Below are 26,463 nucleotides of genomic sequence, written 5' to 3'. Positions count from 1 at the left end.
ACATGTCTTGAATAATTTTTTGCGTTATTTATAAAAAAGTTTCATTATGTACTTAATCTCCCTGAAGCAGCTCCGTGCAGCAGGGAGATTGCTGTGCTCTTCCGCATAAATGCGTGAAAGAGTGCAGGACCCGACTCTCCTCCTCCCCCGTAGCTGAGCGCTACGGAATCCATATTACGCTGGGTGGGCCTTAATTGGCCCACCCACACAAAATGGTGGCATGCAGCTGATCACAGGCAACGATTGGCTCTGCGCCTGCCTACACTCGCTCCCGCCCAGCCCGCCTGACATAGGTAAGATTCAGCCCATAATTTTATTTTAGTCAGTAGTCCCTTTACTTTTTTTGTTTGTGTACACCCTGTTTATTTCAATGAGCATTACTTTAACCAGCTAGTTTTCATCCCAGGGATTTAAGCGAAGAAGTGAGAGCATTTCAGGTGCTCTAACTATGACCTTCCAAAGTTCTCTCAATTCAGAAACCATTCATTTAGAGTGGAAAAGTCCACATGTCACTCTGTTATTTAAGAAAGGTGAAAGAGGAAACCAGGAAATTATAGATCAGTTAGCCTAACATCTGTTGTTTAGAAGTTAGTTTTCCGTAATTAAGGACGAAGCAACTGAACACCTTGAAAAATTTTAGATGATCAGATCGATCCAGCATGAATTTGTCAAGGGTTGGTCATGCCTGATGAACCGGATGGATTTTTTAAAAAAAGTGTCTAAAGTAATGGACAAGAGAATGTCTGTGGATGATACTTGCATGGATTTCAGCAGGTATTGGATAAAATTTCTCCTAAAAACTGTTAGCTAAAGTTGAAGTTCATGGAATTGAAGGCAAATTTATGACCTGGCTAGGAAATTGGCTGAATGGAAGGAGGCAGAGAGTAGGGATAATGGCTTAACCCTATTCCTACATCCCTATATTAACAAAGTAGCAGTTTATTTTACATTGTAACAGTGACTTCAAAAATATTTCATTGGCTGCAAAGCACTTTGGGACAACTGACCATATGAAAGGTACTAGCTAAATGCAAACTTTTTATTTAATGTGTGCTCACTTCTGAGACCAATAAGGATAGTTCCACTATACTTTATCTGGAAAATAGCTAAAAGAAGTAGCTGCATGGATCAAGCTTCTTTTACTGATCATGATTTTGAAATACATGCTAAAGATAAAACATGTTTTACACTCCAAGTTAGCCCAGAAATGAAATAGTTACCCACTGCTATTGCAGTATTACCTTTCACGTAGAGGAAGAATAAATACCTAGCTGTGGCTTTCTGTTCCTCACTCTAAGTGAGATCGTTGTCCTTATAGAAAACACTATTCTTATTCCTTTATTTCTGCTCCCAAGTGATTAGAGCTCTATTTCTACATGTATATCAATTCCGATGTTTTGGTTCTGTTATTGGTCTCAATAAACAATCTGAGGAGTTGATCCAGAACAAGGCCTCATGGAAAGAGATCTTTGCAGCCATCAATCTTTCAATAAATGTTACAAAGGAAAGAGCGCTTGTTTTGCTTGTTTTAGCCAATAAAATAACCCAAGGGCTCAGACATTAAGCTGAAAAATCTCTGGTTTGAAGACAAATGCAGGTTTTTTTTTTAAAAAAGCACTTTGTGTAGTAAGAAAGGGTTTTGTTTGCAACATATATATTTCCTTGTGAGTAACTGTATCATTTTTTAAAATTAATTTACGGGATGTGGGTATCGTTGGCTGGGCCAGCGTTTATTGCCCATCCCTAATGGCCCTTGAGAAGGTGGTGGTGAGCTGCCTTCTTGAATCGCTGTTAGATCCAACCACAGTGCTGTTAGGGAGGAAGATCCAGGATATTGACCCAGCAACAGCAAAAGAATGGCAATATATTTCCAAGTCGGAATGGTGAGTGGTTGGAGAGGAACTTGCAGGCGGTGGTATTCCCATGTGTCTGCTGCCCTTGTCCTTCTAGATGATAGTGGCAGTGGGTTTGGAAGGCACTGCCTAAGGAGCCTTGGTGAGTTTCTGCAGTGCATCTTGCAGATGGTACACACTGTTGCCACTGTTCGTTGGTGGTAGATGTTTGTGGAAGGGGTGCCAATCAAGCGGGCTGCTTTGTCCTGAATGGTGTCAAGCTTCTTGAGTGTTGTTGGAACTGCACTCATCCAGGCAAGTGGAGATTATTCCATCACAGTCCTGACCATGGAATGTCAAGGGACGATGGTTAGATTCTCTCTTGTCAGAAATGGTCATTGCCTGGCACTGTATGGTGAAAATGTTACTTGCCAATTGTCAGCCCAAGACTGGATATTGTCCAGGCCTTGCTGCATTTGGACATTGACTGTTTCAGTATCTGAAGAGTCACTAATGGTGCTGAACATTGTGCAATCATCAGTGAGCAACCCCACTTCTGACCTCTGAACTTATGATGGAAGGAAGGTCATTGATGAAGCAGCTGAAGGTGGTTGGGCCTAGGACACTACCCTGAGGAACTGCAATCAACAAAATATTCACTTTATTTAGACTAAAGATTTGGCAGCAATCATTAAATTAAAGGGACAGAAAATCCTTGTAGTGGTTTAGATTTTGCAACTTCGACTCAATTTAATGTTGCAAGGTATGATCAACCTATATTGAGTGTCAGTAAAAAGGGAACAATGTCTATTAAGTGGGTTTTTAAAAAACCTCAGTTAATTAACTTATTTTGTGAGTTGTTGGAAATGGTAGTTAGTGATGTCAAAACCAGGCACAGTAAAACATATAGATAAAAACAAAAAAACTGCGGATGCTGGAAATCCAAAACAAAAACAAAAACAGAATTACCTGGAAAAACTCAGCAGGTCTGGCAGCATCGGCGGAGAAGAAAAGAGTTGACGTTTCGAGTCCTCATGACCCTTCAACAGAACTTGAGTTCGAGTCCAAGAAAGAGTTGAAATAGAAGCTGGTTTAAGGTGTGTGTGTGGGGGGCGGAGAGAGAGAGAGGTGGAGTGGGGGTGTGGTTGTAGGGCCCACCCCCACTAGAGCCATACCTTGAGTGCCCTACCATCCATTCTTAATTAGCACATTCGTTTAGATAATATCACCAACTTTAACTTTAACACCTATGTGTTCTTTTGTACTATTGTTGTTGACATCTTTTGATGATCTGCTTCTATCACTGCTTGTTTGTCCCTACAACCACACCCCCTCTCCACCTCTCTCTCTCTCTCTTTCCGCCCCCCACACACACACCTTAAACCAGCTTATATTTCAACTCTTTCTTGGACTCGAACTCAAGTTCTGTCGAAGGGTCATGAGGACTCAAAACGTCAACTCTTTTCTTCTCCGCCGATGCTGCCAGACCTCCTGAGTTTTTCCAGGTAATTCTGTTTTTGTTTTTGTACAGTAAAACATATGTCGATGTGAATTTCATGTAGAGTTCAAAACTGCAATTTTTCTTTTGCTTATTCTCAAAATCCCACGTAAATCTTACTCTGAAGCAGAGCTAAATTTTCCCAAAATAATTCCAAGTTCCATTAATTCAGTGCTTACTTGTGAAGCAACATTTCAATGTATAGTTATATATGTACAGTGGTAGGATATGTCATTATGCCTGCAGTTCATTCTCCAGCGATTTTCTGATCTCCGTTCAGCTGGTGATAGTGAAATCAGTATGGATGGGGGCTCGGTGGGGCAAAGATTGGTGAGAGGACTGAGTGGAGACTATCTGCTTCCCAGAAGGGCAAGTAAACCTGGCCTCTTTCTCAAGCTGACTTGTTTTAGGATCATAACTGGCTACCCAGGTACTCTCTCCTTTGAGCAATGATGTGTATGAGTGAAAAGGGAAAGTAAAAGTTAAGAAGGGTTCTTTCATCCACTCACAGCTATTCAGTGCAGAATCAGTTGCAGTTAAAACATCTAATAATATGTGGATCTTTCTGGGGTGAGAAGAAACTTATTTCAGGTGGATTTTAAGTTTAGGGAATGTATTAGAATAAAGCAAAGTATTTCCATAAAACTCTAGAACACATATAACAGAGAGAATGGACATGAAAGAAAACAGAGATGGATACTCCTGACATATAGCTTTTATGTCTGCAACAATGTGCAAATTTTGCGTATATGTGTGAAGAGAGTCCATGCAAAAATATTAAATGCTAGTAGCTTACAGCACACCATTAGCCCACACCAGAAGAAATTAATATTTGGGTGGATGCCTTTATTAGAACTCCTATCCAAAATTTAGCCTCTTAAGAGCTAAAGAGATGGGGGAATAAACTAAGCTAATCCTTAGGGTCAGAATTTTCTGTCTGTCGGGCAGGCGGATCAGGAGTGGCCACGGAGGATCAGAGGGACCTTACTGTGCATGTCGACAGGCCCATTATGGTAGCGGGGCAGCTACATAAGGTGTTTAAGAAGGCAAATGCCATGGAGAGAGTGGCGATTCTCGTGGAGAGGCACCTCCAGGAGAAGAATCAGATCCTCCTGGGGTTACGCTCAGACTTGCAAGACCTCACAGCGCCAGTGGCCACAGCTGGTCATTGCCGATTTTCTGCCTGTCGGGCGGGCGGAGCCCCAGGTCAGCGTTTAGCCCTTCAGCATTCCCTTGTGCTTCCTCATCCTCAGAATCAGTGCTGGACTCATCGTGTTGCAGCCACATCCAGTGCGTCAACGTCTTCATCATCCAATGCGTCCCCCCTTTCCAGCACTAGATTTTGGAGAGCACAGTATGGAACACTATCACTGACACATGATCTTGGGGGTACTGATGTGCACCCCCTGAGTCGTCCAGGCATCGGAGGCACATCTTGAGAAGATTGATGGTTCTCTCCGCCACAGCCCTTGTGGAACCGTGGCTCCTATTGTACCGCTGTTCAGCTTCTGATCTTGGATTGCAGAGAGGCGTCATGAGCCACCTTCTGAGGGGATAGCCCTTGTCACCCAGCAGCCATTCATCCAGCCGAGCCAGAGCACTGAAGAGATCCAGCACCTGGGCGTGTCTGAGGATACAGGTGTCGTGGGAGCTGCCTGACTACCTGGCACAGACTTGTAAAATCAGCATCCTGTGATCACACACTATCTGCACGTTCATAGAGTGGAAGCCCTTCCTGTTGATGAAGGCACCGGGCTCACCTGCTGGCGCCTTGATGGCCACATGTGTGCAGTCTATAGCGCCCAGGATGTGGGGGAAGCCAGCAATGGCTGCGAAGCCTCTGGCTCACTGTGCCTGACTTGCCTGGTCACAGCGGAAGTGGATGAAGGTCAATGAATGCCTGAACAGAGCGTCTGTAACCTGCTTGACATAATTGTGGACAGCTGATTGGGAGACACCACAAAGAACACCCTCCGAGCCCTGGAAGGAACCAGAGGCAAAGAAGTGGAGGGCAACTGTAACCTTCAGAGCCATTGGCATGGGGTGTCCGCCCACACAGTTAGGAGAGATCTCAGGCCCAATCGTCTGACAGATGTAATTGACTGTCTCCCTTGACAGTTGGTGCCTCCTTTGGCACTGCACCTCAGTCATATTGAGGTAGCTGCTTCACCGCCTGTACACCCTGGCAGCTGGATAGTGGCGTCTTCTGTGGCCCCTTCCACCTTGGACTACCTCTTGGCCCAGCACCCTTTGTGCATGCGCCTATGTTCCTCAAGGTGACTCCCCTTTAGGCTGATTGTGCACTCCTGGCCTCTTCCTTATTCTAGCCCTCCCTTCCTCCTCAGAGGAGCTGCCTCCAGTGGACATGTCAGAACCCATACCCAGGCTAAATGGAGGCCTCCATAAAGCTGCAGGCGCAATAAAGATTACTGACTGCAGACTGCTGACCTGAAGGTTCAAAATAAACAGAAAGCTGCTGGAATTCGTTCTGAACTTCTGCAGATCACACAGGCAAGTTTACAAAACTTTCTGCAATAAAGACTCTCAGACCAGATTGACAACTCCACTGAGCCCTCTTATCCTGGCCGTGGATGAGTTTCATTAAAAAGTCTGTTACCCGCCTGTCCGTTGCACCGATCTGAAGATCACAGGCGCCTGAAAATTGCCGTCGATTGACGATTTAAGGGCCTTAACTAACCTGTTAATTAATGGCGGGCACATGTCGAACTTCATCACGCGCCCGCCCAGCGAAATATCATGATGGCGCGCGGTGATGAGGTCGGGATGCTCGCCCAATGTCACTGCGCATAATTTTTCACTCTGATTTGCGGGGCCCACCCCCAGCACGTCAAGGAGAAAATCCTGCCTATGTGTTTTCATCCTAATGGAAGGTTTGTTCCAGTGCAGGTGACCACGCTATTGCCATTGTTCACTAGAAGCCTAGGGGAGAATTTTCCACTCGTTGGGCAGTTGTGCCTCTGACCTGACCAAGCGTAAAATGACAGCTGATGATGTCGGGTAAGCATCCTGACCTCATTGCACAGCTGCGCGATATTCCAGTCAGCAGGCACGTGCTAAGTCGGCAGTGCGCCCGCCAAAAATTAAAAGGGCATTAAACGGGTAAGTGAATTAAATTTTACACTGCCCGTGCAACCTTATGGTTGGCAGGCAGGCAAAAAGGCCTAGTGGCCTTTGCATTTTTTAGGAAACCTCATTCTTGGGCAGGATGAGATTTCCAACAGCAAATAATCAAATAAAAATTTTAAAATTTAATTAATAACATGTCCCTGCTCATGTGACAGAGTCACATGAGAGACCATGTTTTATAACATTTTAGAAATCTTTAATTTTAATGTTCTAAACTCGTCATCTCCCTGAGGCAGCTCTGTGCTTTAGGGAGCTTTTCCAGCATGCACCTGCAGGCATGCGTGAACTTCCACTCTTGCCCCCCCCCGCCCACACACACACACACACACACACACACACAGGCAGCGCTGCTGCACGCGACTCACACTGGGCAGGCCTTAATTGGCCTGCCAGTGTGAAATCACGGTCCAGCCACAATGGTAGGCAGCGGTTGGCTTCCCAACCGCCCCCGCCGAGCCTGCCCAACAAGGGAAAGATCCTCCCCCTAATGTTTGTGCCATATGAAAAGGTAGATGCCAGTTCTTCTTGGGTTAGATAGCCTGATTATGCCACACAATGGATGACATGATCAGTTGCACTGAAACCTGCTCGCAGGTGTAAATGCACCAGGTAAAAAAATGGAGACCAGGCTGGGCAGTTAAGGTCCCCTGGGTAAATTACCCTACCTAAGGCCTGTGGGAACTACCCTCCAGGGATTTTTATCTTGGGCATCAAGGTCATGCAATCAAAGCTGGCGGGTATTTCTTGGCATATGCTTTTCAAACCCAGTGATATTCCCTGGAGCTGACTGTAATTTTAATAATGCGCCCAAGTGAGAAATCATAGTTCAAATCTTCATGTTTCACTTCTACTGCAACGGGAGGGCTTTGAACTCACTCGGTAAAAACTGTCCCTTAGTAAAATCAGGGTTATGGGGTCTGTCACAACTCACTGGGGACAGTGCGCTGTAATATCAAGCCTCACTGTTCCCCGAGCCATGACAAATGTGAAAAAGTTTGATCAAGCCACCAGTTTGCCCCAATTCTACCTAACTGTTTAATTTAGGTTAACAGAATACGAGCACCAGGTTTGTAAACTTAATAAGTAAATAATTGTTTATTGAATAAACTGCCATTAACCAGTGGCAAAAGAAATATGAATTGCTAATTTCTAACTCTATAACCTAAACTCTACCCCTTCTTAAATCCCAAACACACACATGCAAGGCACATAAGACACACAAAAACATGGATTTTAAGAGTGGGATAAAACAGTTCAATAGCACCAATTCCGGAGTATAGGATTCAATGGGTTGATTTTGATCAATGCCTTCCAAATCCCTTTCAGTTCTTGTTGATGACACGAGCTGGTCTTCCAGCACTTTCAGTATTTAGTTTGCTGGTTGAACACTTGCTTTTCAATGTCTCTAACAGTAATTTTCCCTTGTGCCTCTTGATAGGGGTTTTCAGAGAGAAAGCAGGTTACAGAGATAGGAGAAAAAGCCAGCTAGCTATTATTGTAGGATTACTAGAATCTTACACACACAGGAGAGAGAGGTTTTAGGTCTTTTTCCTTTCAGGCTAGGACCTATTCTGCTGCATTGCCCTCACACAAAACCTGGTCACCTAGTCTAGAGCCAATTAAAATGTTGTTGCCAGGAAGCTCCCTTGGTCCAGGACTTCTTTCCGTCACCATCTGGTCTTTCATGGCACACTCTGTTCCAGGACTGCAACATTGTATGTATCTCTCATCCTGTTTCAGTGGACATGTCTTTCAACCTGCATCCATTGTAATTTTAATCCCCAGTCCAACAGAAAATAAAAAGATACGTTCTTTACAGGTCTTTTCCCTGGAATTTATTTTCATAAATAAACTTTAACATTCAAGTGTTTTTTTTAACCTGATCAATTTTCCTTTGATGGCAATTTTGAAATGGTAACTGGATTTGAGTCTATGAAGAGGAGAAGGGAAATATATTACATTCCAGAACAATACATGCAATAGTTTTCGAACAAATGCCAAGAATAAAAGACGAAAATTCTACTCAATTAAAAAAAAGTAGAAACAATGCTTAATTTTACTAAATGTATTATTTAATTTGACAGAAATTTGATCCTATTCTTCTATCCTATTGTGTGTCTTATGTGCCGTACATGTCTTTTTCTTATTTTACATAGTGTTTTATTTCCTGTTGCTATAGGATGGGATGCAGTTACCGATTGGAAGGATGTCCTATCTGGGGGTGAGAAACAAAGAATGGGCATGGCACGAATGTTTTATCATAAGTGAGTGTTGCGTAAGGGAAATGTTGGAAATTGGTCAAAAAGAACAGAGATGTTTATTTAAATAGTATATAAATTAAACCTTACTATAATCCTATGTTTGTCATGTGTCACACCAAACTAGTTAAATATGACATGTATTTTACATTATCATTAATATTAAATGTAGTAATTTTTTTCAATTTAAGTGTTTTCCTAGCAGTAGGGTATTACTCCATCATTATGCTAAGCCATACAGTATTACAACATTTTCTGTTATAATTACATAGACTCAGTTCCTGATCACCCCTTGAGTATAGATGAGACAGCCTGTCATTGTGGGCCACTCTCACACCCTGTTTAGACCTTGACCCAAGGGTTATGGGGTATTGGCAGAAGCTTGAGAGCAGGCTCACCATCAAACTCAACAAGGGAAGTTTCCAGAGATGAGACAATAACATTTTTAGCATATATGCTCATGTGAAAATACATAATTATTGAAATGTATCTCCAGTGTGTCAATGTTCTCTCGATATTAGAATATGTCAGCAGAATATTTCTTAATTTAGAAGTGCAAAATGTTCCAAGTACTGTGTTACAAAACTTTTCTTAAATTTCAATTAGCATATAAAAGAAATTAATGTAGAGTGACAAACTATTGGTTTTGCCTGATATTGTGAAAGGTCCTCCATAAAAGACTGGTAATGAGTTTATTTTTAAAGTATATGGCTCATAATTATAGGGGGACTACAATACCTTATTTTTTTTAATTCTGTTAAAAATATTTGCTGCTAGTGGTACACAGACTGATGAAACTGACTAATACAAACATTTAATTGAAGTCTTTTTGCAGTTCAGTACTGAATAATGGAGTCTAATTTCATTTTGCCACAGAAAGAAAAGATTGGGAGGGATTTTTAAAAACGTGTTGAAGGCCTCGTGCAAAAATGCTTCCAAAGGACATAAGAAAGCTTAAAGCAAACCATGTGATCTGTAAAAAGATTATGTATAGTTCTTTCCTCCTCTTACCAAAGGTAAACAATATCTCTCCTAAACCTGTCCAGCCTTATATTCTATGTTCTTAATCACTTGCTTTCTTTGGCCTGAAATTTCTACGGCTTTGCACCTCATGGGTGGAATCTTAATAGAACAGACCCACACGCAGTGGGGAGGCAACCCGTTTATTCCGCCAGTGGAATTTGCCGAGACTCTTTAACTTTAACTCCGGTATTATTATCCCGCTTCCAGGTTTCACAAACAATCATAGAGTGCAGGCATGATGATGACCCACACTCTGTGAATGTAGGCTCTCTATTTAAAGGGACCCTGGCAGGAGTCAGAATGGTTGCAGGAAACCTTGCTTGTGACAAATATTGGAGTATGTAGGAAATATGACACAGAAATAGGCCCCACCAGCTCATGTCAGCATTTCTGCTCCACTTGAGCTTCTTTTCTCATCTAACTGAATCATTGTAACTCTCTATTTCTTTCTCCCTCATATGCTTGCCTAGCCTCCCCTTCAATGCACCTATAATATTCACTTCAACCGCTTCTTGTGCTGGCACAAGGACATGGAAGGAAGATGTGAGGAAGGCTGCTGCGTGGTTTTCTGACTTTTGCGTGGGGGTCATGCTGGAGGCAGTGAGAGCCAGAATGAAGTATTCCTTCCTTTGGATAGAAGGAAGAGGACAGCCACCCAAACTAAACAGGCGTGGCTGGAAGTTGGGAAGTAAGAGTGTGGTGCCTAAGACCTGAATTCAGTGTTGAGAAAGGTTTCATTAGGTCGGGAAGGTGAGTGTCACACCATTTTCAGGTGGCATCCATCACTCTCTAACTTCCCTATCATTTTCTTATACATCGCTCCTCTCACCTGTACACCTTGCATTCCACACATTCCTTTCTTTCCAGCATCCTGTTAAATCTCAGTTTGTAAAGCCAACACTCTCACTCATCCTGTTGCCATCTTACACCCATTCCTCACAGTTATCTTCCTGGAATGTTTTCATTTCATCCTCAGTTCTAGTTCTCACATTCATTACTCTCTTCTTTCTCTCAGTGCAGGAGAAGAAAACATACAGCTTCAGGGTGAAGCAGATAACTGGGGTGGACCTGCAGCCATTGCCATCCTGACCATTGGACAAAGGCTTGGAGATCATCATGGTGACAAATGCACTAGGCTTCGGTGATGGAGAGATGGGGGTGGCCCACAGACATTAGATATCTCACTGCCACTTGGCACTTAACAGCCACTCATGCTGAATTGATATCACCACTATCTGAACAAGACATTCCTACTTCTCATCCCTTGCTCCCCCACCCCTTAAGACAGAGCCTCACATGTTTCTTCCTTTTTCTTTATCCTTTCATGGGCTTTGGTCATCACTGGCAAGGTCAGCATTTAGTGCCCACCCCTAATTGCCCTTGCTTTGCTTCAGTGACTGAGTCTGCCCCTATGCGGGTGGAGATAAGGAACCCTCAAGGGCTCCAACTGCCATGAGCAACTCATCTGTTAGAATAGGGGAATGAGCAGTGTGCCTCTTGCTTTACTGAAGTCATATAGGAGGAAGAGGAAGTGGCTAAGAAAGACTTAATAGCTGTATAAGAGGATTTACTTGAATGTGTTGTTACAATCAGGTGAGGAGAGATGGAATGGCTGTCCCCTTTTCCCACTCCTCATTTGACTGCAAAAGGATTTTTAAAAGGATATGTTTGCCAATTCAGTGAATGTTTAACTGTTTAAGTGTTGTAACTGTAAAAGACAAGTTTCTTAAGCTTTTAAAAAGAAAAAAAGGATTGTATTTATTGTACTTAACCCAGTCTACGTAAATTAATAAAAATGCACTCAGATTCACACACACAAAATAAATAGATTACATAGTGGGAAGATAGATGAAGTAATATCTTAGAGTCCAATATAAATTAAAGCTATATGGTTCTCATAGGTTGATCATTTGGGTGGATCCAGGCTCAGCGAGCTCATTGGCCCTTCCGGTTTCAGTATCGAGGCAATTTAAAATTGGAGAGGGACAATTTATCTGTTCTTCTGGGGACTGTAGCTTTTGGGTTGAGTTCTTCAAAAATCTCTGCCTGCGACATGTGGGAATCAGCAGACAGAGTTTGAACTTGCAAGATGGATGAGAAAAGAGAGGGAGTCCCACACCGAGGGCATCTTTTCTTCTTCTGTCTCTGAGCTGGAGAAAACATTTCTTAAAACACAAAAGAGTGTTAGCTGGCTTGTCAATGATCCTCTCTCTCATCAGCTGCCTGGAGGAGTCTCCATTGGAGGGTGCAGGACACTCCAAGCTCTGCTCAGCTGGATGTAAATGCTGACCATTGGTGGTGACCCTTGAAAAGAGAACTTGTGGAGCAGCAATGGGAAGTGTGTATGCTTCTGTAGCATTTCTAGAGGCAATGCACATCAATAGAGAGTATTGGAGGAGTCCATTTTTAGTAATCGCCAACTGTACAGTTACCCAAATGTGACATGACTAGTGTATTCCAGGTGATTGGTTTTGACTTAATTAGATTATAGCTGGGCGAATTCCTTTCTCAGCCAGAATTCATTGTCTGAGGTGATTACATCTAATGCGTAGTCCCAACCCAGGTGATTGACTGGATGTTCTGTGAATGGGATAGAAGATTATCCCATTCACACTCCCTCAGGGTAACTTTCTCTGCTGCAGTTTTCTAGACAGCTTGGCTCTACTTAATGGTTTTGGAATTTGTCACGTACAGTGATGGAAATGTTCAGCCATTTTGAATACAGTTTCCAGTCACTGGAATGTTGCATTTAAGATTTAGCCAGTGGTTTTCAGCTCGTAATTACTAAAGTAATTTTTCATAAAGCATGGCTTTGCAACAGTGCACAACACTGTTAATGGCCTTATTCCAATCTTTATTTCAGTGAATGGAACACTTTATTTGAACTCTCCATTCCCCAGGCCTCTATTGCATCCCCCATTACCCTGGACAGTGGCCTCAAATGAATGATAAGACCAATCTTTATGAAGAGGAAAGGGTGTAAATGTGACTGTTAGCTGGTTGACTGTTGGAATGATTTGTGCTTGTTGAAGGGGAATGGTGTAGACTTTCTGATGGCATTGTCAGAAGCCCTCAGGTACATGGTGGGCCTGGATGAGGCCGTTGCAGGCTTTTCTGGCAGCCAGTTGTTCAATTGCAAGCGTCATGGCCACCTCTTTCTCCTCATCAGATGCTGATTGTTCTGCATCTTCCTCTCGCTGCATGGTAATGTTGTGTAGGGCACAGCAGGTCACAACCATTCTGGAGACCTCCAGATCTTTAAAGGCAACTGAAGCTGATCTTGAGCAACCTGGTGGTTTGCCCTATTATTGGTCATGTGGCTCCTGTTGTATCTCTTCTCTGTTAACTTGAAGGGTCCTTAGAGGAGTCATCAGCTAGATCTTCAGAAGGTTTCCTTGATCTGCCAGCTGCTAATGCTGTGTGTGCGTGTGGTGAGAGGGGGCACGTTGTGACTGGCACAGACCACAGACTGAATAAGTCATGGAAGCTCCCTGAATATCTAGTGTGGACATGCATGATCATCGTATGGTGATCACAAAATATCTGAAAATTGAGGGAATGCAATTCTTTGTGATTAATGAACACTCCTGGTTGATCTGAGGGTGCCTAGATTGCCATATGTGCGCAGTGAATGACATTGCACCTGAGGGAATCCAGCTCTACAGCAAAACTGACAGCCCTCTTTGATTGGCTAGCTTCATTCATAGCACAGTGCTCTTAAGTTACATTCTCGGAAAACAAGGCAGCAGTGATCTGGGAGGTGCACAATGGGCAGCAGATCAAGAAATGTCACTCACACATCAGAGTTCAAAATACATGGGGGCAGTGGACGAATTTTCCTCTGCAACGTTACATGTAGCCCGTTTAAAAGCAAGGACGGTGGCAGCATATTCAAGAAAATTCATCCCCTGGATAATATTACTTTACATTATGACTCCTCTGTGGTCCAGGGCTGGACAATTGCAAGTGCAGGTGTCTCACTGGGAGGAGGAAAACATGCAGAGTTTGATTGGAGGAGCAGTGGCAAGCGTGGGACACAGAACCTGTGAATAGCTGCTCCTCCAATCACAGACTCTGGGCGGAATTTTCCGAGCCCGCTGGCAGCGGGCATGATAGGTGGCATGCGCAGAAAATATGGTGCGACCTGCTTCATGATGGCTCAGCCCACGTTGGCAGGCTGCGTTTCCCACCATCGGTTGGCAGAGGAGCTAATTGTAATACATCAGCATATATTTAAAAGGCCATCCCGCCAGGCTTTTGGAACCCCGCCGTATCGTCCGTCCACTTTGGTGAGAAAGCACGCGACGTGTTTCACAATAGCACACAGGCGACGTGCACTTGTTGGCCTTCACTTTGGGGGAACTGAGGTGAGTGAGCAGCAGCGTTCTCCACAGTGCATCTATTATTTACAGGGCTCTGGGGGGCGGGGGCACCTGATGCTTGGCCCTGGAGGCGACTGCTGTGGGTAGTGGCAGGGGGTGTCCCGGGGGGGGGGGTCCAAGTGCTGGCCAGCCTCGGAGGCGACTGCTGAGGGGTGGGGGGTGTCCAGGGACAAGCGCTAGCCAGCCTTGGAGGTAGCTGTTGTCGGTAGGGGGAGGGGGGGGTCAACTGCTGCCCTGGCACTGCATCCCGCGCACAGGCAATCAAGGTGGGGGGCAGGGTAAGCGATGGAAGTGGCCATGCAATAGGGACACCTGTATAAACTGACCATGCCTCTGCAACTGAGACAGATCAGACACAGCCACAGTGATATGACTGAGGTCAGGCTCCTAGCCTGCCTGCCCATACAAGCAACGCACAGGCACCAAAGAGCTACCAGGTGCTCCATACCTTACTCCCACACTTACGGCACAGACCTCAAGTCTGCTACCACTTTATTGGGCCGTGAAGCAGTTGGACTGCACACGTTGTACAATCTCCTCGCCAACACTGACCATGTAGCAGTCACTGCTGGAGGCACTCACAGACCCTTGCAATTTCAGCATCCCAGTTTGGACCAGTGTCCATCATATTGCAGGTTGGCAGGGCAGCCATGCAGCGCACTCGTCTCGGGCCATCTGAGGGGTGACCAACACTCTCCGGGAAGCATTAAGGGGCTGTCATACAGGGCCAGGAAAGGCACTAAGTACAGCCATGATAACCACATCTATCTCTCTTTCATGCTGCAGGTGGACCACGTGGGATCATGGATCCTGGTGACCTAGCTGTATGCCTGATGGCCTACAGAAACCGTAAAAGACTGAGGAGAGAGCAGCTGAGGCTCCTGGCTGCGCAGAGGGAGGAGCAGCAACCTCATGAAGAAGGGGCAGCAGGGGCTCCTGCACACGCTGTCCAGGAGTGACAGCGAGCCGTGGCTGGTCGGCGCCTAGCGGCACCCAGGGTCTATAGGTGCTGCCTGCCGTTCCTGCAGATGACTGAGAACCAGCGTTGCCGATGGCTGCGCATGTCTAGGGACCTGGTGGCTCACATCTGCCACTTACTGCCAGGACTTGGCACCAAGGTGACATCCAATGGGCATCCAATGCCAATGACTGTGAAAGTGACCTTGACGTTCAATTTCTATGCTAGTGGCTCCTTTTAAGGCTCAACAGGTGACCTATGTGGGATTTCACAAGCTGCCACCCACAAATGCATCCATGAGATCACGGATGTCAATTTCTCCATGGCACACAGCTTTGTACATCTTGCCCGGACTGGGACAGCCAAGATGCAAGGGCCATTGGATTTGCGCTGATCTAGGGACTCCCACAGGTGCAGGGTGTGATTGATTGCACTCATGTGGCGCTCAGGTCTCCATCGCTACACTCAGTGGACTTCATCAACCGCAAGGGCTTCCACTCACTGAATGTACGGCTGGTATGCAACCACCAGAAATGTATCCTGCAGGTGTGCGCACGGTTTCCAGGAAGCGTGCATGACACCTGCATCCTGAGTCACTCGCAGATCCCTGCAGTCTTCCAGTGTCCACAGAAGCTGCAGGGCTGGCTCCTTGGGGACAAGGGCTACCTAGAGGGACTGTGGCTGATGACACCTATGTGGCGGCTTCGGACTGCAGCAGAGTGACGCTATAATGAGGCTCTTGCAGCAACTCGCAACTTGGTCGAGCAGACCTATGGGATGCTGAAGATGCGGTTTAGGTGCCTGGACTGGTCTGGTCAGTCCACAGAGGGTACCATGCATCGTTGTCGTCTGCTGCGTCCTTTACAACCTGGCACTGCAACAAGGAGAAGAGCTGGCTGAGGAGGGGATGGAGGAGCTGCGTGTCTCCTCCGATGAGGAAGACGCCAGCGGGGATGTGGGTGAGGGGGTCCTCGGTGGTGATGATGACAGGGATGAGGCTCTTACATTGGCTAGACGAGGCAGGCACACTCACGAGACCCTCATAGCTCCTAGATTTGTGGAGGATGATGACGACATGTAGTGAGGTGTCCCCATAGATCCTCACATCGCAGCTGTGAACGTTTGACTCCAGTCTGGCTTATGGCAGTGCCAGTACCCTCTGTTAGAATGCTCCTGTCATGGAGATGCAGTGGAGGCCCTAATAGTCGCTCAATCGCAGGAGGACTATGACAACATGCAGTGAGGACGCTCCATAGATCTTCACATAGCCTCTGAGAATGTCTAACTCCTGTCTGGCCGAGGGCAACTGACTTGCTCTCCATGATCAGGGCCATCTCAGAAACGCAGCCATGAAATTTTAGACGTATTTGATGCTGTGTCTGCCTTCAACACCTCAGCCCTTCAGGAGCTGGTGCCTAGCATCAATGGTCGCAGATGCTCGTATGATGGGGGCCAGCCCTACCTTAAAGGTGCTGAGAGCACACAGAAAAAATAAGAGAACTCTGTGGTGCCTGCCCACTACATTCTGGCAGCAATGACCAGCACTGCCGAGGTGCAGGCATCAGTAATGTTTCCAGGGAGTGTGAGGTCCCTGTGGTCTGAAGGCTGCATAGAGCACAGGGAAGAGGCCCTGGACTGAGACACCTGTCTTTTATCTTGTGCAGAAAGGTTTCACATCTGAGTGATAACAACACTGCTCGTCAGAACTAGGAGCCACAGGCTGGGAGACATTCTTAGGAGTTTATTGACAATAGTGAACTGTATGTACAAGTGTGATGAACACCCATGGCCAAGCTATGTAACTACTTTTACATAACTTTCCTAACCCTGCCGCTACATCTTGGTGCTCCCCGGACATCCACAGCAGAGGCAGAGGCAGCCTGCTGACTTTGATGCTCTGTCTGTGATGACTTTGGTGGGCTTCCTCTGGTGGGCCCCGGCCTGCTTTTGGGGTCCTGTTGTGTGGAAGTGTTGGAGGCCAACAATGACATCAGCAATGGAGTTAAGCCCGCGCAGCAGTACAGGAGTGATGTCCTGGACCAAGTTCTCCATGGCAGTTGCCATCCTGCCAGTGTTGGCCTTAGTGCATTGCAATGCCAGCGCTATCACCTCAGCCTGAAGACAGATGGACTCCTCCATCATGCCATGCAATCTGAGGAGTACAGCGGACATCCCTTCCTGATGTCCCTAGCTTGTCTTTGCAGCTCCAGCAACTGTGACATGACCGAGTCCAGAGGCTCATCATCTGACTCAGACTCAGCAACATTCTGACCTCCAGCAGTCCTCCGAGTGCCGGAGACCTGGGAAGTCCCTGCCTCTGCCTGCTGTGGATCAGAAAGCACGATGTGCTTACCAAATTGTGATCCCGAGGCTGCTCTAAAGTTAGATCCCACCGAGGTGTGTCTCTCTGTGCTGGTGAAGGGTATGGGTGAGCACTGTGACGGATCTTCAGGGAGGGTGCCTCCAGATTCCTCTTCAGAGGTTTCTTCGGGGCTTATTTGGAGGTCCTGGGTCATGGACTCCGTCGGCTATTAGGCAGATGTGCCTGCAAAAGCAAGGGGAGATAATTAGTGCTTGGCAGCGGCCTGTGAAAGAGGACACATCACTCACGGCATGGTTGTCTAATAGATGTTGCACTGCTGGATCCTCACTTGGTGGAGCAGCGCCAACCTCACCATCAGCACAGGACTGATCCCGGTCATCGTCGGCCGCTGGATGGCTCTGTTTTCGAATTTTGTCAGAACTTTGATCTCCGGCATCCCTCCACCTGTCTGCAACCTTTCTCTCCTGTTGTGTTCCATTTGCCCTGCATGGATAGAGATGGGGAGAGTGTATCAGGACACCTGCCGAGCCAGATGAGAAATATGCCTGGCCTGCATGGATGGTGACTGGTCCCATGGACTGGATGAGGATAATGATGGTGTGAAAGGGTGAGTGGTGATGTCCCTTGCACTGCAGTGAGTGAGGGCCCTATGGATGTGTGATGTGTTTGTCAGTGTGTGAATTGGGAGTGATGAAAAGAGTGACTTACCCTGGCGGAATGGAGGAGATCATTCATCCTTTTGCGGCACTGGGTGGCTATCCTCCTTTGCAGGGCGTTTGCGCTGACCACCGCTGCCACCACCTCCCAAGCCGGTTTGGTGACTCTGCTGCCCATCCTGCATCCAGAGTGGGGGTAGAGCACATCCTGGTGGGCCTCCACGGCATCCAGCAGTCGCTTGGGGAAGCAAGAGATTGCAGTCTATTTTCCTTTGCTGGCCATGTCTCCTGGGCAGTGGTGCTGAGCTGGTGGCGATGAGTGCTTTGCTGGCGGCTGCCTTTTAATGATGGTAGCCGGCGTGATGCAACAGCAGGGTGATGGCAGGTGGGCGAATGAGAACCCGTTCGCCATGGAAACGCCGTATTTAATGGGAGTGAATAAATAATGAGGCGAGTTCGGGATGATATGGCGTGAAAACCCACCATTTTAATCGGCAGGTAGGATTCCATTTTACCCACCTGCTACCGCACTTAGTGCAATTCTGGGAAAATTCCACCCTCTGTCTCTCCCATGCCCACTGCTCCAGTTTCTCCAATAACAGGTTTCCTCCTTCCTAATGTTGCTCCTGCAGGGACAAAATCTATGACTGGAGGAGCAGCGAATGCAAGAGAGAGAGAGAGAATCTCATTAGCGGTGACATGTTGCCCCCTTTTACTAGAGCTTCCCTGCCTATGATGAATGTGTCATAGTGCTAATGTCACTTGACTAATATGTCATAGGCCCAGGCTAATGCTCTGGGGAATGGGTTCAAATTGCACAAAGGCAGCTGGTGGAATTTGAATTCAGTTAATACATTTCAAATATAAAGTTAACCTCAGTAATGATAACCATGAAACTATCATTGATTGTCATAAAAACCCATCTTGTTCACTAACGCCCTTTAGGGAAGGAAATAGAAACATAGGAGTAGGTCATTCAGCCCTTCGAGCCTGTTCCACCATTCAATATGATCATGGCAGATCCTCTCAACGCCGTACTCCTGCGCTCTCCCCATACCCTTGACGCCTTTAGAGTCGAGAAATCTACTTCCTTCTTAAATACTTTTGTGACTTGGCCTTCACAGCCTTCTGTGGTAGAGAATTCCATAGGTTTACCACCCTGTGAGTGAAGAAGTTTCTCCTCATCGCAGTCATAAATGGTCTACTCCGGATCCTGAGACAGTGACCCCTTGTTCTAGACCCCCCAGTCAAAGGAAATATCCCTGCATCCAGTCCGTCCATCTCTGTCAGAATTTGATATGTTTCAATGAGATCTCCTCTCATTCTTCTAAATTACAGTGAATACAGGCCTAGTCAGCCCTATCCCTCCTCATACATGTTATGACACAGCAGTTGGTAAAGCTGAGTTATTTAAAAATCCCAGAGGGAAACCTTAAACAACTGTCATAGCCTATATTTTTAAGTGGTATGTTTGAGATGCAGTTCTAAATTCAGGAATCAGATCACCAGTTCTTGAGAGGTTTTTATATCAAACTACATGAGGCATTTATTAATTTACACAAGTTAAATATATACATGGCTACAAATTACTAGTATAACTTGTAACAAATTCCCAAACTAATTGCCACTTAAGGCAACAGCAACCCATAGACTTCAAGCAGACACCAGGCAAAGCATTTTCACCTTACAAATTCAAAATGAGGTTCCTTTCACTTTGGTTCCTGTGTAGGCTTACAGCTGCTTTGATGTTACATGCCTCTGCTCTCACATGAAATTGCTGTCTGCTATACCCAGCCCATCCCTTTGAATGTAAATTCTCATTGTATCACCAGCCCCTTTGAACTCCACCTCTTCTAACAATAAAACCCCTTTCATTGTACCAATTTTATTCGTAGTATGAACATTGCTTGGTCTCTGCTAGGTGCCAGATATTACTCCCCTTCTTGAATGCTCTATTCAACAAAATGCAAATGCACTCTACCTCTCTTACATCTCAAAACTAGTATACATCAAAGCACCCAGACTAACTGGCTTTAATCCAGTTAAGACACACCCACAGACTATACCTCTATTTTTAGAAAAAAAATAATTTCAAACAATATTATATTGATAGCTTCATGAATACAACAATCCTGCCATCCCAGGGCTGGAATTTTACGGCCTCATTGCTGCGGGGGCAAGGCCGTAAAATGTGGCGCGATGTTCAAAAGTCCATTGACTTCAGCAGGGTCCTAAAATCCCGCCAGCATAAAGTTCTGCCCCAGAAATCAGCCTGGTGAATCTTTGTCATCCTACCTCTATGACAAGTATATCCTTTCTTAGGTAAGGAGACCAAGACTGTTCACAGTACTCCAGGTGTGGTACCACCAAGGCCCTGTACAGCTGCAGTAAGACATCCTTGCTCCTGTACTCAAGTCCTCTTGCAATGAAGGCCAACATACCATTTGTCTTCTTAATTGCTTGCTGTACCTGCACATTTGCTTTCAATGATTGGTGTACAAGGACGCCCAGGTCCCTTTGTACATCAAAATTTCCCAATCTTTCACCATTTAAGTAATACTCTGCCATTCTATTTTTTTCTACCAAAGTGGATAACTTCATGCTTATCCACTTTATACTGCATCTGCCATGTATTTGCCCACTCACTCAACTTGATTTTTATACCTTGAAGTCTCTTAACATGGCTCCTTATCGCCATTCGTGTCATCAGCAAACTTGGAAATATTACATTAGATTCCCTCATCCAAATCATTGATATGTATTGTGAGTAGCCGGGGCCCAAGCACTGATCCCTGTGGTACCCCACTAGTCATCACCTGCCACTCCGAAAAATACCTATTTATTCCTACTCTCCGTTTCCTGTCTGCTAACTAATTCTCACTCCATGCCAATATATTACCCCAATCCCATGTGCTTTAATTTTACACAATAACCTCTTATGTGGGGCTTTATCAAAAGCTTTCTGAAAATCCAAATCCGCTAAATCCGCTGGTTCTTCCTTATCTATTCTGCTAGTTACGTTCTCAAAGAACTCCACTGGTTTGTCAAACATGATTTCCCTTTCATGAATCCATGTTGACTTTGTCTAATCCTTTTGATGTTTTCTAAGTGTCCTGTTATCACATCCTTTATAATGGACTCTAGCATTTTCACTACTGCTGATGTTAGGCTAACCAATCTGTAATTTGCTATTTTCTCCCTCCCTCCGTTTTTTAAATAAAAGGGTTACATTTGCTACCCTCCTATCTCCTGGGACTGTTCCAGAATCTACAGAATTTTGGAAGACGACAACCAACGCATCCACTATTTCCATGGCCATCTCCTGGGATGTAGATTATCAGGCCCTGGGGACTTATCAGCTTTCAGTCCCATTAGTTTCTCCAGCACTATTGTTTTAGTAATACTAATTTCCTTCAATACCTCCTTCTCACCAGAGCCTTGGTTCCCTAGTATTTCTGGGAAGTTATTTGTGTCTTCCTCCCTGAAGACAGAACTAAAATAGTTGTTTACTTGCTCTGCCATTTCCTTGTTTTCTACTATAAATTCTCCCATTTCAGACTGTAAGGGACCAACATTTGGCTTCACTAATCTTTTACATACTTTTAGAAACTTTTACAATCCTCTTTTATGTTCCTTGCAAGTTTGCTCTCATATTGTATTTTTCTCCTCTTAATCAATCTCTTGGTCCTCCTTTGCTGAATTCTAAACTGCTCCCAATCCTCAGACTTAATATTTTTTCTAGCAGCTTTATATGACTCCTCTGTGGATCTAATACTATCCTAAATTTCTTTTGTTAGCCATGGTTGGGCTGCTTTTCATCTTGTGCTTTAGCGCCAAAAAGGAATATATAACTGTTGCAATGCATACATTCTTTCCTTAAATATTAGCTATTGCCTATCTACTGTCATGCCTTTTAATGAAGTTCCCCAATCTTTTAGCCAATTCACGCCTCATACCTTTGTAGTTTCCTTTGTTTAGATTTAGGACACTAATTTCAGATCGGATACTTCACTTTCCATCCTAATGAAGAATTCCATCATGTTATGTTCACTATTCCATAAAGGATCCTGCACAACAAGATTATTAATTGCCCATCTCATTGCACAATATCAAATCTAGGATAGCCTGTTCCCTAGTCAGTTCCTTGAAATACTGGTCTAAAAAGCCATCTTGTACAGACTCCAGGAATTCATTTGCCACAGTATTATTGCTAATTTGTTTTACCCTGTCTATATGTAGATTAAAGTCACCCATGATTACTGTAGCACCCTTGTAACATGCATCTCTAATTTCCTGTTTAATGCCATCCCCTACCTTATCACTACTGTTTGGAGGCCTATAGACAACTTGTACTAATGTTTTCTACCCTTTATTGCTTCTTAGCTCCACCCAGACTGATTCTACATCTAGATTTTCTGAGCCAATATCCTCTCTTAATATCGCACTGATTTCATCCTTAACTAACAATGCTACGCCACCTCCTTTTCATCCTAAATATCGAGTACCCTTGGATATTCAGTTCCCAGCTTTGGTCACCCTGTGGCCATAATTCCGTAATTGCAATCATATTGTACCCGTTTACATCTATTTGTACTGTTAATTCATCTATCTTATTGCAAATGCTCTGTGCATTCAGATACAGTGCCTTTAGACTTGTCTTTTTAACATTTTTACACATTTTCTTTGTACTGTGGCCCTTTTAGCAGCTAGCTCTTGTTTTCTCTGCCTTCCACTTTTGCTTTCTACTTTCCTGTCTTTCATTCCTATCTTTGTTTCCCTCTCTTGTGTCTCCTCGCTCAGGTTGCCATCCCCTGCCAATCTGGTTTCAACCCTCCCCAACTGCACTAGCAAATACCCCTGCGAGAATACTGGTACCGGTCCTGCTGGGGTGCAACCTGTCCAGCTTGTACAGGCCCAATCTTCCTCAGAATTGGTTCCAATGCCTCATGAATCTAGATCCCTCCCTCCTACACCTTCTCTCCAGCCACACATTCATTTGGTCTATTCTCCTATTCCTGATCTCGCGAGCACGTGGCACTGGGAATAATCCTGAGATTACCGCCTTTAAGGTCCTGCTTTTTAATTTATTTCTTAGCTCCCTATATTCTACTTTCAGGACCTCATCCCTCTTTTTACCTATGTCATTGGTACTAATATGGACCACAACCTCTGGCTGTTCACCTTCCCCCTTCAGAATGTCCTGCAGCCACTCGGTGACATCCTTGACCCTGGCACCAGGGAGGCAACATGTCATCCTGGTGTCATGTCTGCAGCCGCAGAAACATCTATCTGTTCCCCTTACGATAGAATCCCCTATCACTATTACTCTCCCACTCTTTTTTGCCCAACACTCTGTGCAGCTGAACCACTTGTGCTGCCATGGTCTTGGCTTTTGCTGCATTCCCCTGAGAAACCATCTCACCCATGAGTATCCAAAACAAGAAATCTGTTGGAGAGCGAGATGGACCCAGGGTACTAGTGCACTACCTTCCTAGTGCTTTTACTCTGTCTGGCAGTCACCCATTTCCTTTCTGCCTGTGCACTCTTTACCTGTGGTGTGACCACCTCATTGTATATGCTATCCATGAAGATCTCATCCTTACGGATGCTGCACAGTGACTCCAGATGCAGCTCCAGCTCCGAAACGTGAATTTTGAGTAGCTGTAGCTGGAGACACTTACTGCACACATGGTTGCCCTGGACACTGGAAGTATCCCTGACTTCCCACATCGCACAGGAGGAGTATTCCACTTGGCCAAGCTACCCTGCCATGACTTACCCTTAAATTACTCCCTTTACTTTTACTTCCTCTGGTTCAGAGAATATTAAGGACAGAAGAAATACTTGCCAGGTCCTACTTGACAAGGCCACTGCTCTTTTTACCAAGGAAAGGTAGAAAATGAAAGTATCACCTCCTTCCCTCTTCACTGAACTCCCTCTCTGACCAGACTCCAACCGAAGCACTCTAATGCAGCCCAAAGCAACACTCCAGTGTAGATCTGCCATCCTTACCTGGTCTGGCCTACAAGTAACTCCAGACCTACAGCAATGTGGTTGATTCTTAACTGCTGTCTAAAGTGGACCAGCAAGCTGCTCAGTTCAAGGGCAATGAGGGAAGAGCAACAAATTCTGGCCTTGCCAGTGATGCCCGTGTTTTATGAAAGGATAATTTTTTAAAAAATCCAGCAAGGTCATCTTCTGTTGTTAGTATGGACATCATCCTGTACATATACTAACTGTATGAAAAGCTGAAATCACTTTGGTGCTTTTATACAAATGCATTGGTTCACAGTCTTGAAGGTAATAGAAGGTAAACAAAGGGAAAACTAGTGTTAACTTTAAATTACAGCATGCTGGTAACAGTACGGAATATTTTCTGATTTGACAACCCACCAGCACGACAGAAACTTCAAAAGTGCCTTTGAGCTCATCTTTTGAAACAAAGACAGTTGCATCTACCATCTCTACCAAGAAGAAGAATTCCAGTGAAAGCACTGTAAATGCATGAAGACTGGACTGGGATGCAATAAACCAGTGATGGCTGGCTGCACTGCAAGACCTGTCCTGGTGCACCATGCACCAACTTGAAGAGCATCTGCGGAACAGTCAGCTCTGGCCCTTACTTTCATCTCAGGCACAACCAACACAAAGAAATGTTCAGCAGTACAACACAGCCAGAGCCCAAGTCACAAGGCAGCAGATGATGCATGGAAAAGTCAAATCATTCAAAAGGAGCAGATAATCCGGGGGTTGGGGGAATGACTGTACAAGTATATGGAAAGATGGTCAAGCTGTTTGACATAGCTTACAATCTGGCAAAGTAGGAGCTCCTGTTTACCTACATTCCTTCTCTTGTACATCTTAAGAAACGACATGGCATGGATCTTGGAAACACATATGGGAACCCAACACATGTGCGTATCTTCACTCCCTCCCTGGCTGACGATATTACTCAGGACTGCAACATTTGGATGCAATCTATACCTGATATAAGCATTCTGAAGGATGGTAGCACTGGCAGGAGTAGCCAGGAAAAAGAGTTGGTGTACATCAAGTACTTAGATGATGGTATCCCACATATGTGGCCTTTTGGAATCCAAGACATTGAGAGTGCAAAAGCAGATGGGATCCTGGACCACATCCGTTCAATGTTCATGGAGAGCAAAGCATCCCAGAATGGAAGAAGAACTTTATAGGCTTTGCTACAGATGGGATTAACGTTAACTTTACCCAGAGAGATGGGATCTTCGCAAAGCTGGCTGCTGAGATGCTGTGGCTAATTGGAATCTACTGTGTGGTACATTGATTAGTACTTGCGCCAAAGATGTATACAGAAATGGCTACGTCACCAGAGAGATCGATTGCTTCTTAACCTCATACACATGATTCTATAGAAAGTTACCTAAGCATCTTTGAGAGCTCAGTGAAATGGCTGACTTGTTCAAGGAAATCACCTTCAGACCAACGTGGGCAGAGGGCACCCATTGGATTGATCACAGGCGATGAGCACTGGTGACGTTGAGACAAACTACCCCACTGTGTTGCCCATCCAAAATACATTGGAATTGAGCAGTGGGCTCAGGTCAAGAAATTAGATGCTTGTTATGGCACAGCTGATGGTAAATGCTGAGTTATTCAAATCCCAAAGGAAACTTGAAACAACTGCCACGGCCTGTTTTGCAATTTGTATAAATTTTGAGATGCATGCCTTGAATTCAGTGGTAAGAAGACCACCAAGTCTTATAGGTTTTTACAAACTAGATTAAACATTATTAACAAGAAAATTGATTTTTAAGCATATACATATGCCTACAAATTACTACTATAATAACTTCTAGATCCCCTAATTAATCTAACTCCCAGTTACACTTTCGTTAATGCAACTGTAAGACACATAGATCTTAAAAGACCCAAGCAAGGTGACGCACAATACTCTGAACCAGTCGAAGTGAGTTTTCTTAACTTCAGTTCTTTGAAGACAGCAACTTGAGGCATAAATGCTGAAAGCTTTTCACACTTGTTAGATCTTAAAATGCCTACCCTCACATACAGCCTTTGCTCCTTCATATATATTTTCCCCTTTGCATGCAAATTCCCATTGTTTCACCATGTCTTTGGACTTTACATTTCTGATAATAAAAATCTCTCATAGCACTAAGTAACGTTCAGGAAAAATAAACACAATTTCTGAACTTCACCTGGCTATGTGACACATTTCACTCCTTCTTTCAAAAACAATCTAGTCTGGTTTATCTAAAAATGCAAATGTTCCCTTGATGCCTATGTTTACCTACTTAGCATTTCAAACCTAGCTCATTTTCTACATCAAAGCCTTCAAACCAGCTGCCTTCAATTCAATTAAGTTTCATGCACACACAGACACATA

At 44.8% G+C, this 26,463-nt stretch overlaps 1 protein-coding gene across 2 annotated transcripts in view; it reads left to right on the top strand.

Annotated features, from left to right (window-relative positions):
• LOC121286463 (ATP-binding cassette sub-family D member 2-like) overlaps positions 1-26,463 on the top strand; it is a 147,156-nt gene that overhangs the window by 96,834 nt on the left and 23,859 nt on the right. For both annotated transcript variants that reach the window (XM_041203588.1, XM_041203589.1), the window contains exon 8: positions 8,657-8,741. In XM_041203588.1, the coding sequence (XP_041059522.1) occupies positions 8,657-8,741 (85 nt within the window). The remainder of the gene's footprint in view (positions 1-8,656; positions 8,742-26,463) is intronic.

This window comes from Carcharodon carcharias, chromosome 13 (assembly GCF_017639515.1).
Source record: "Carcharodon carcharias isolate sCarCar2 chromosome 13, sCarCar2.pri, whole genome shotgun sequence".
NCBI lineage: Eukaryota > Metazoa > Chordata > Chondrichthyes > Lamniformes > Lamnidae > Carcharodon > Carcharodon carcharias.
This window is presented reverse-complemented; position numbering and strand designations above follow the sequence as displayed.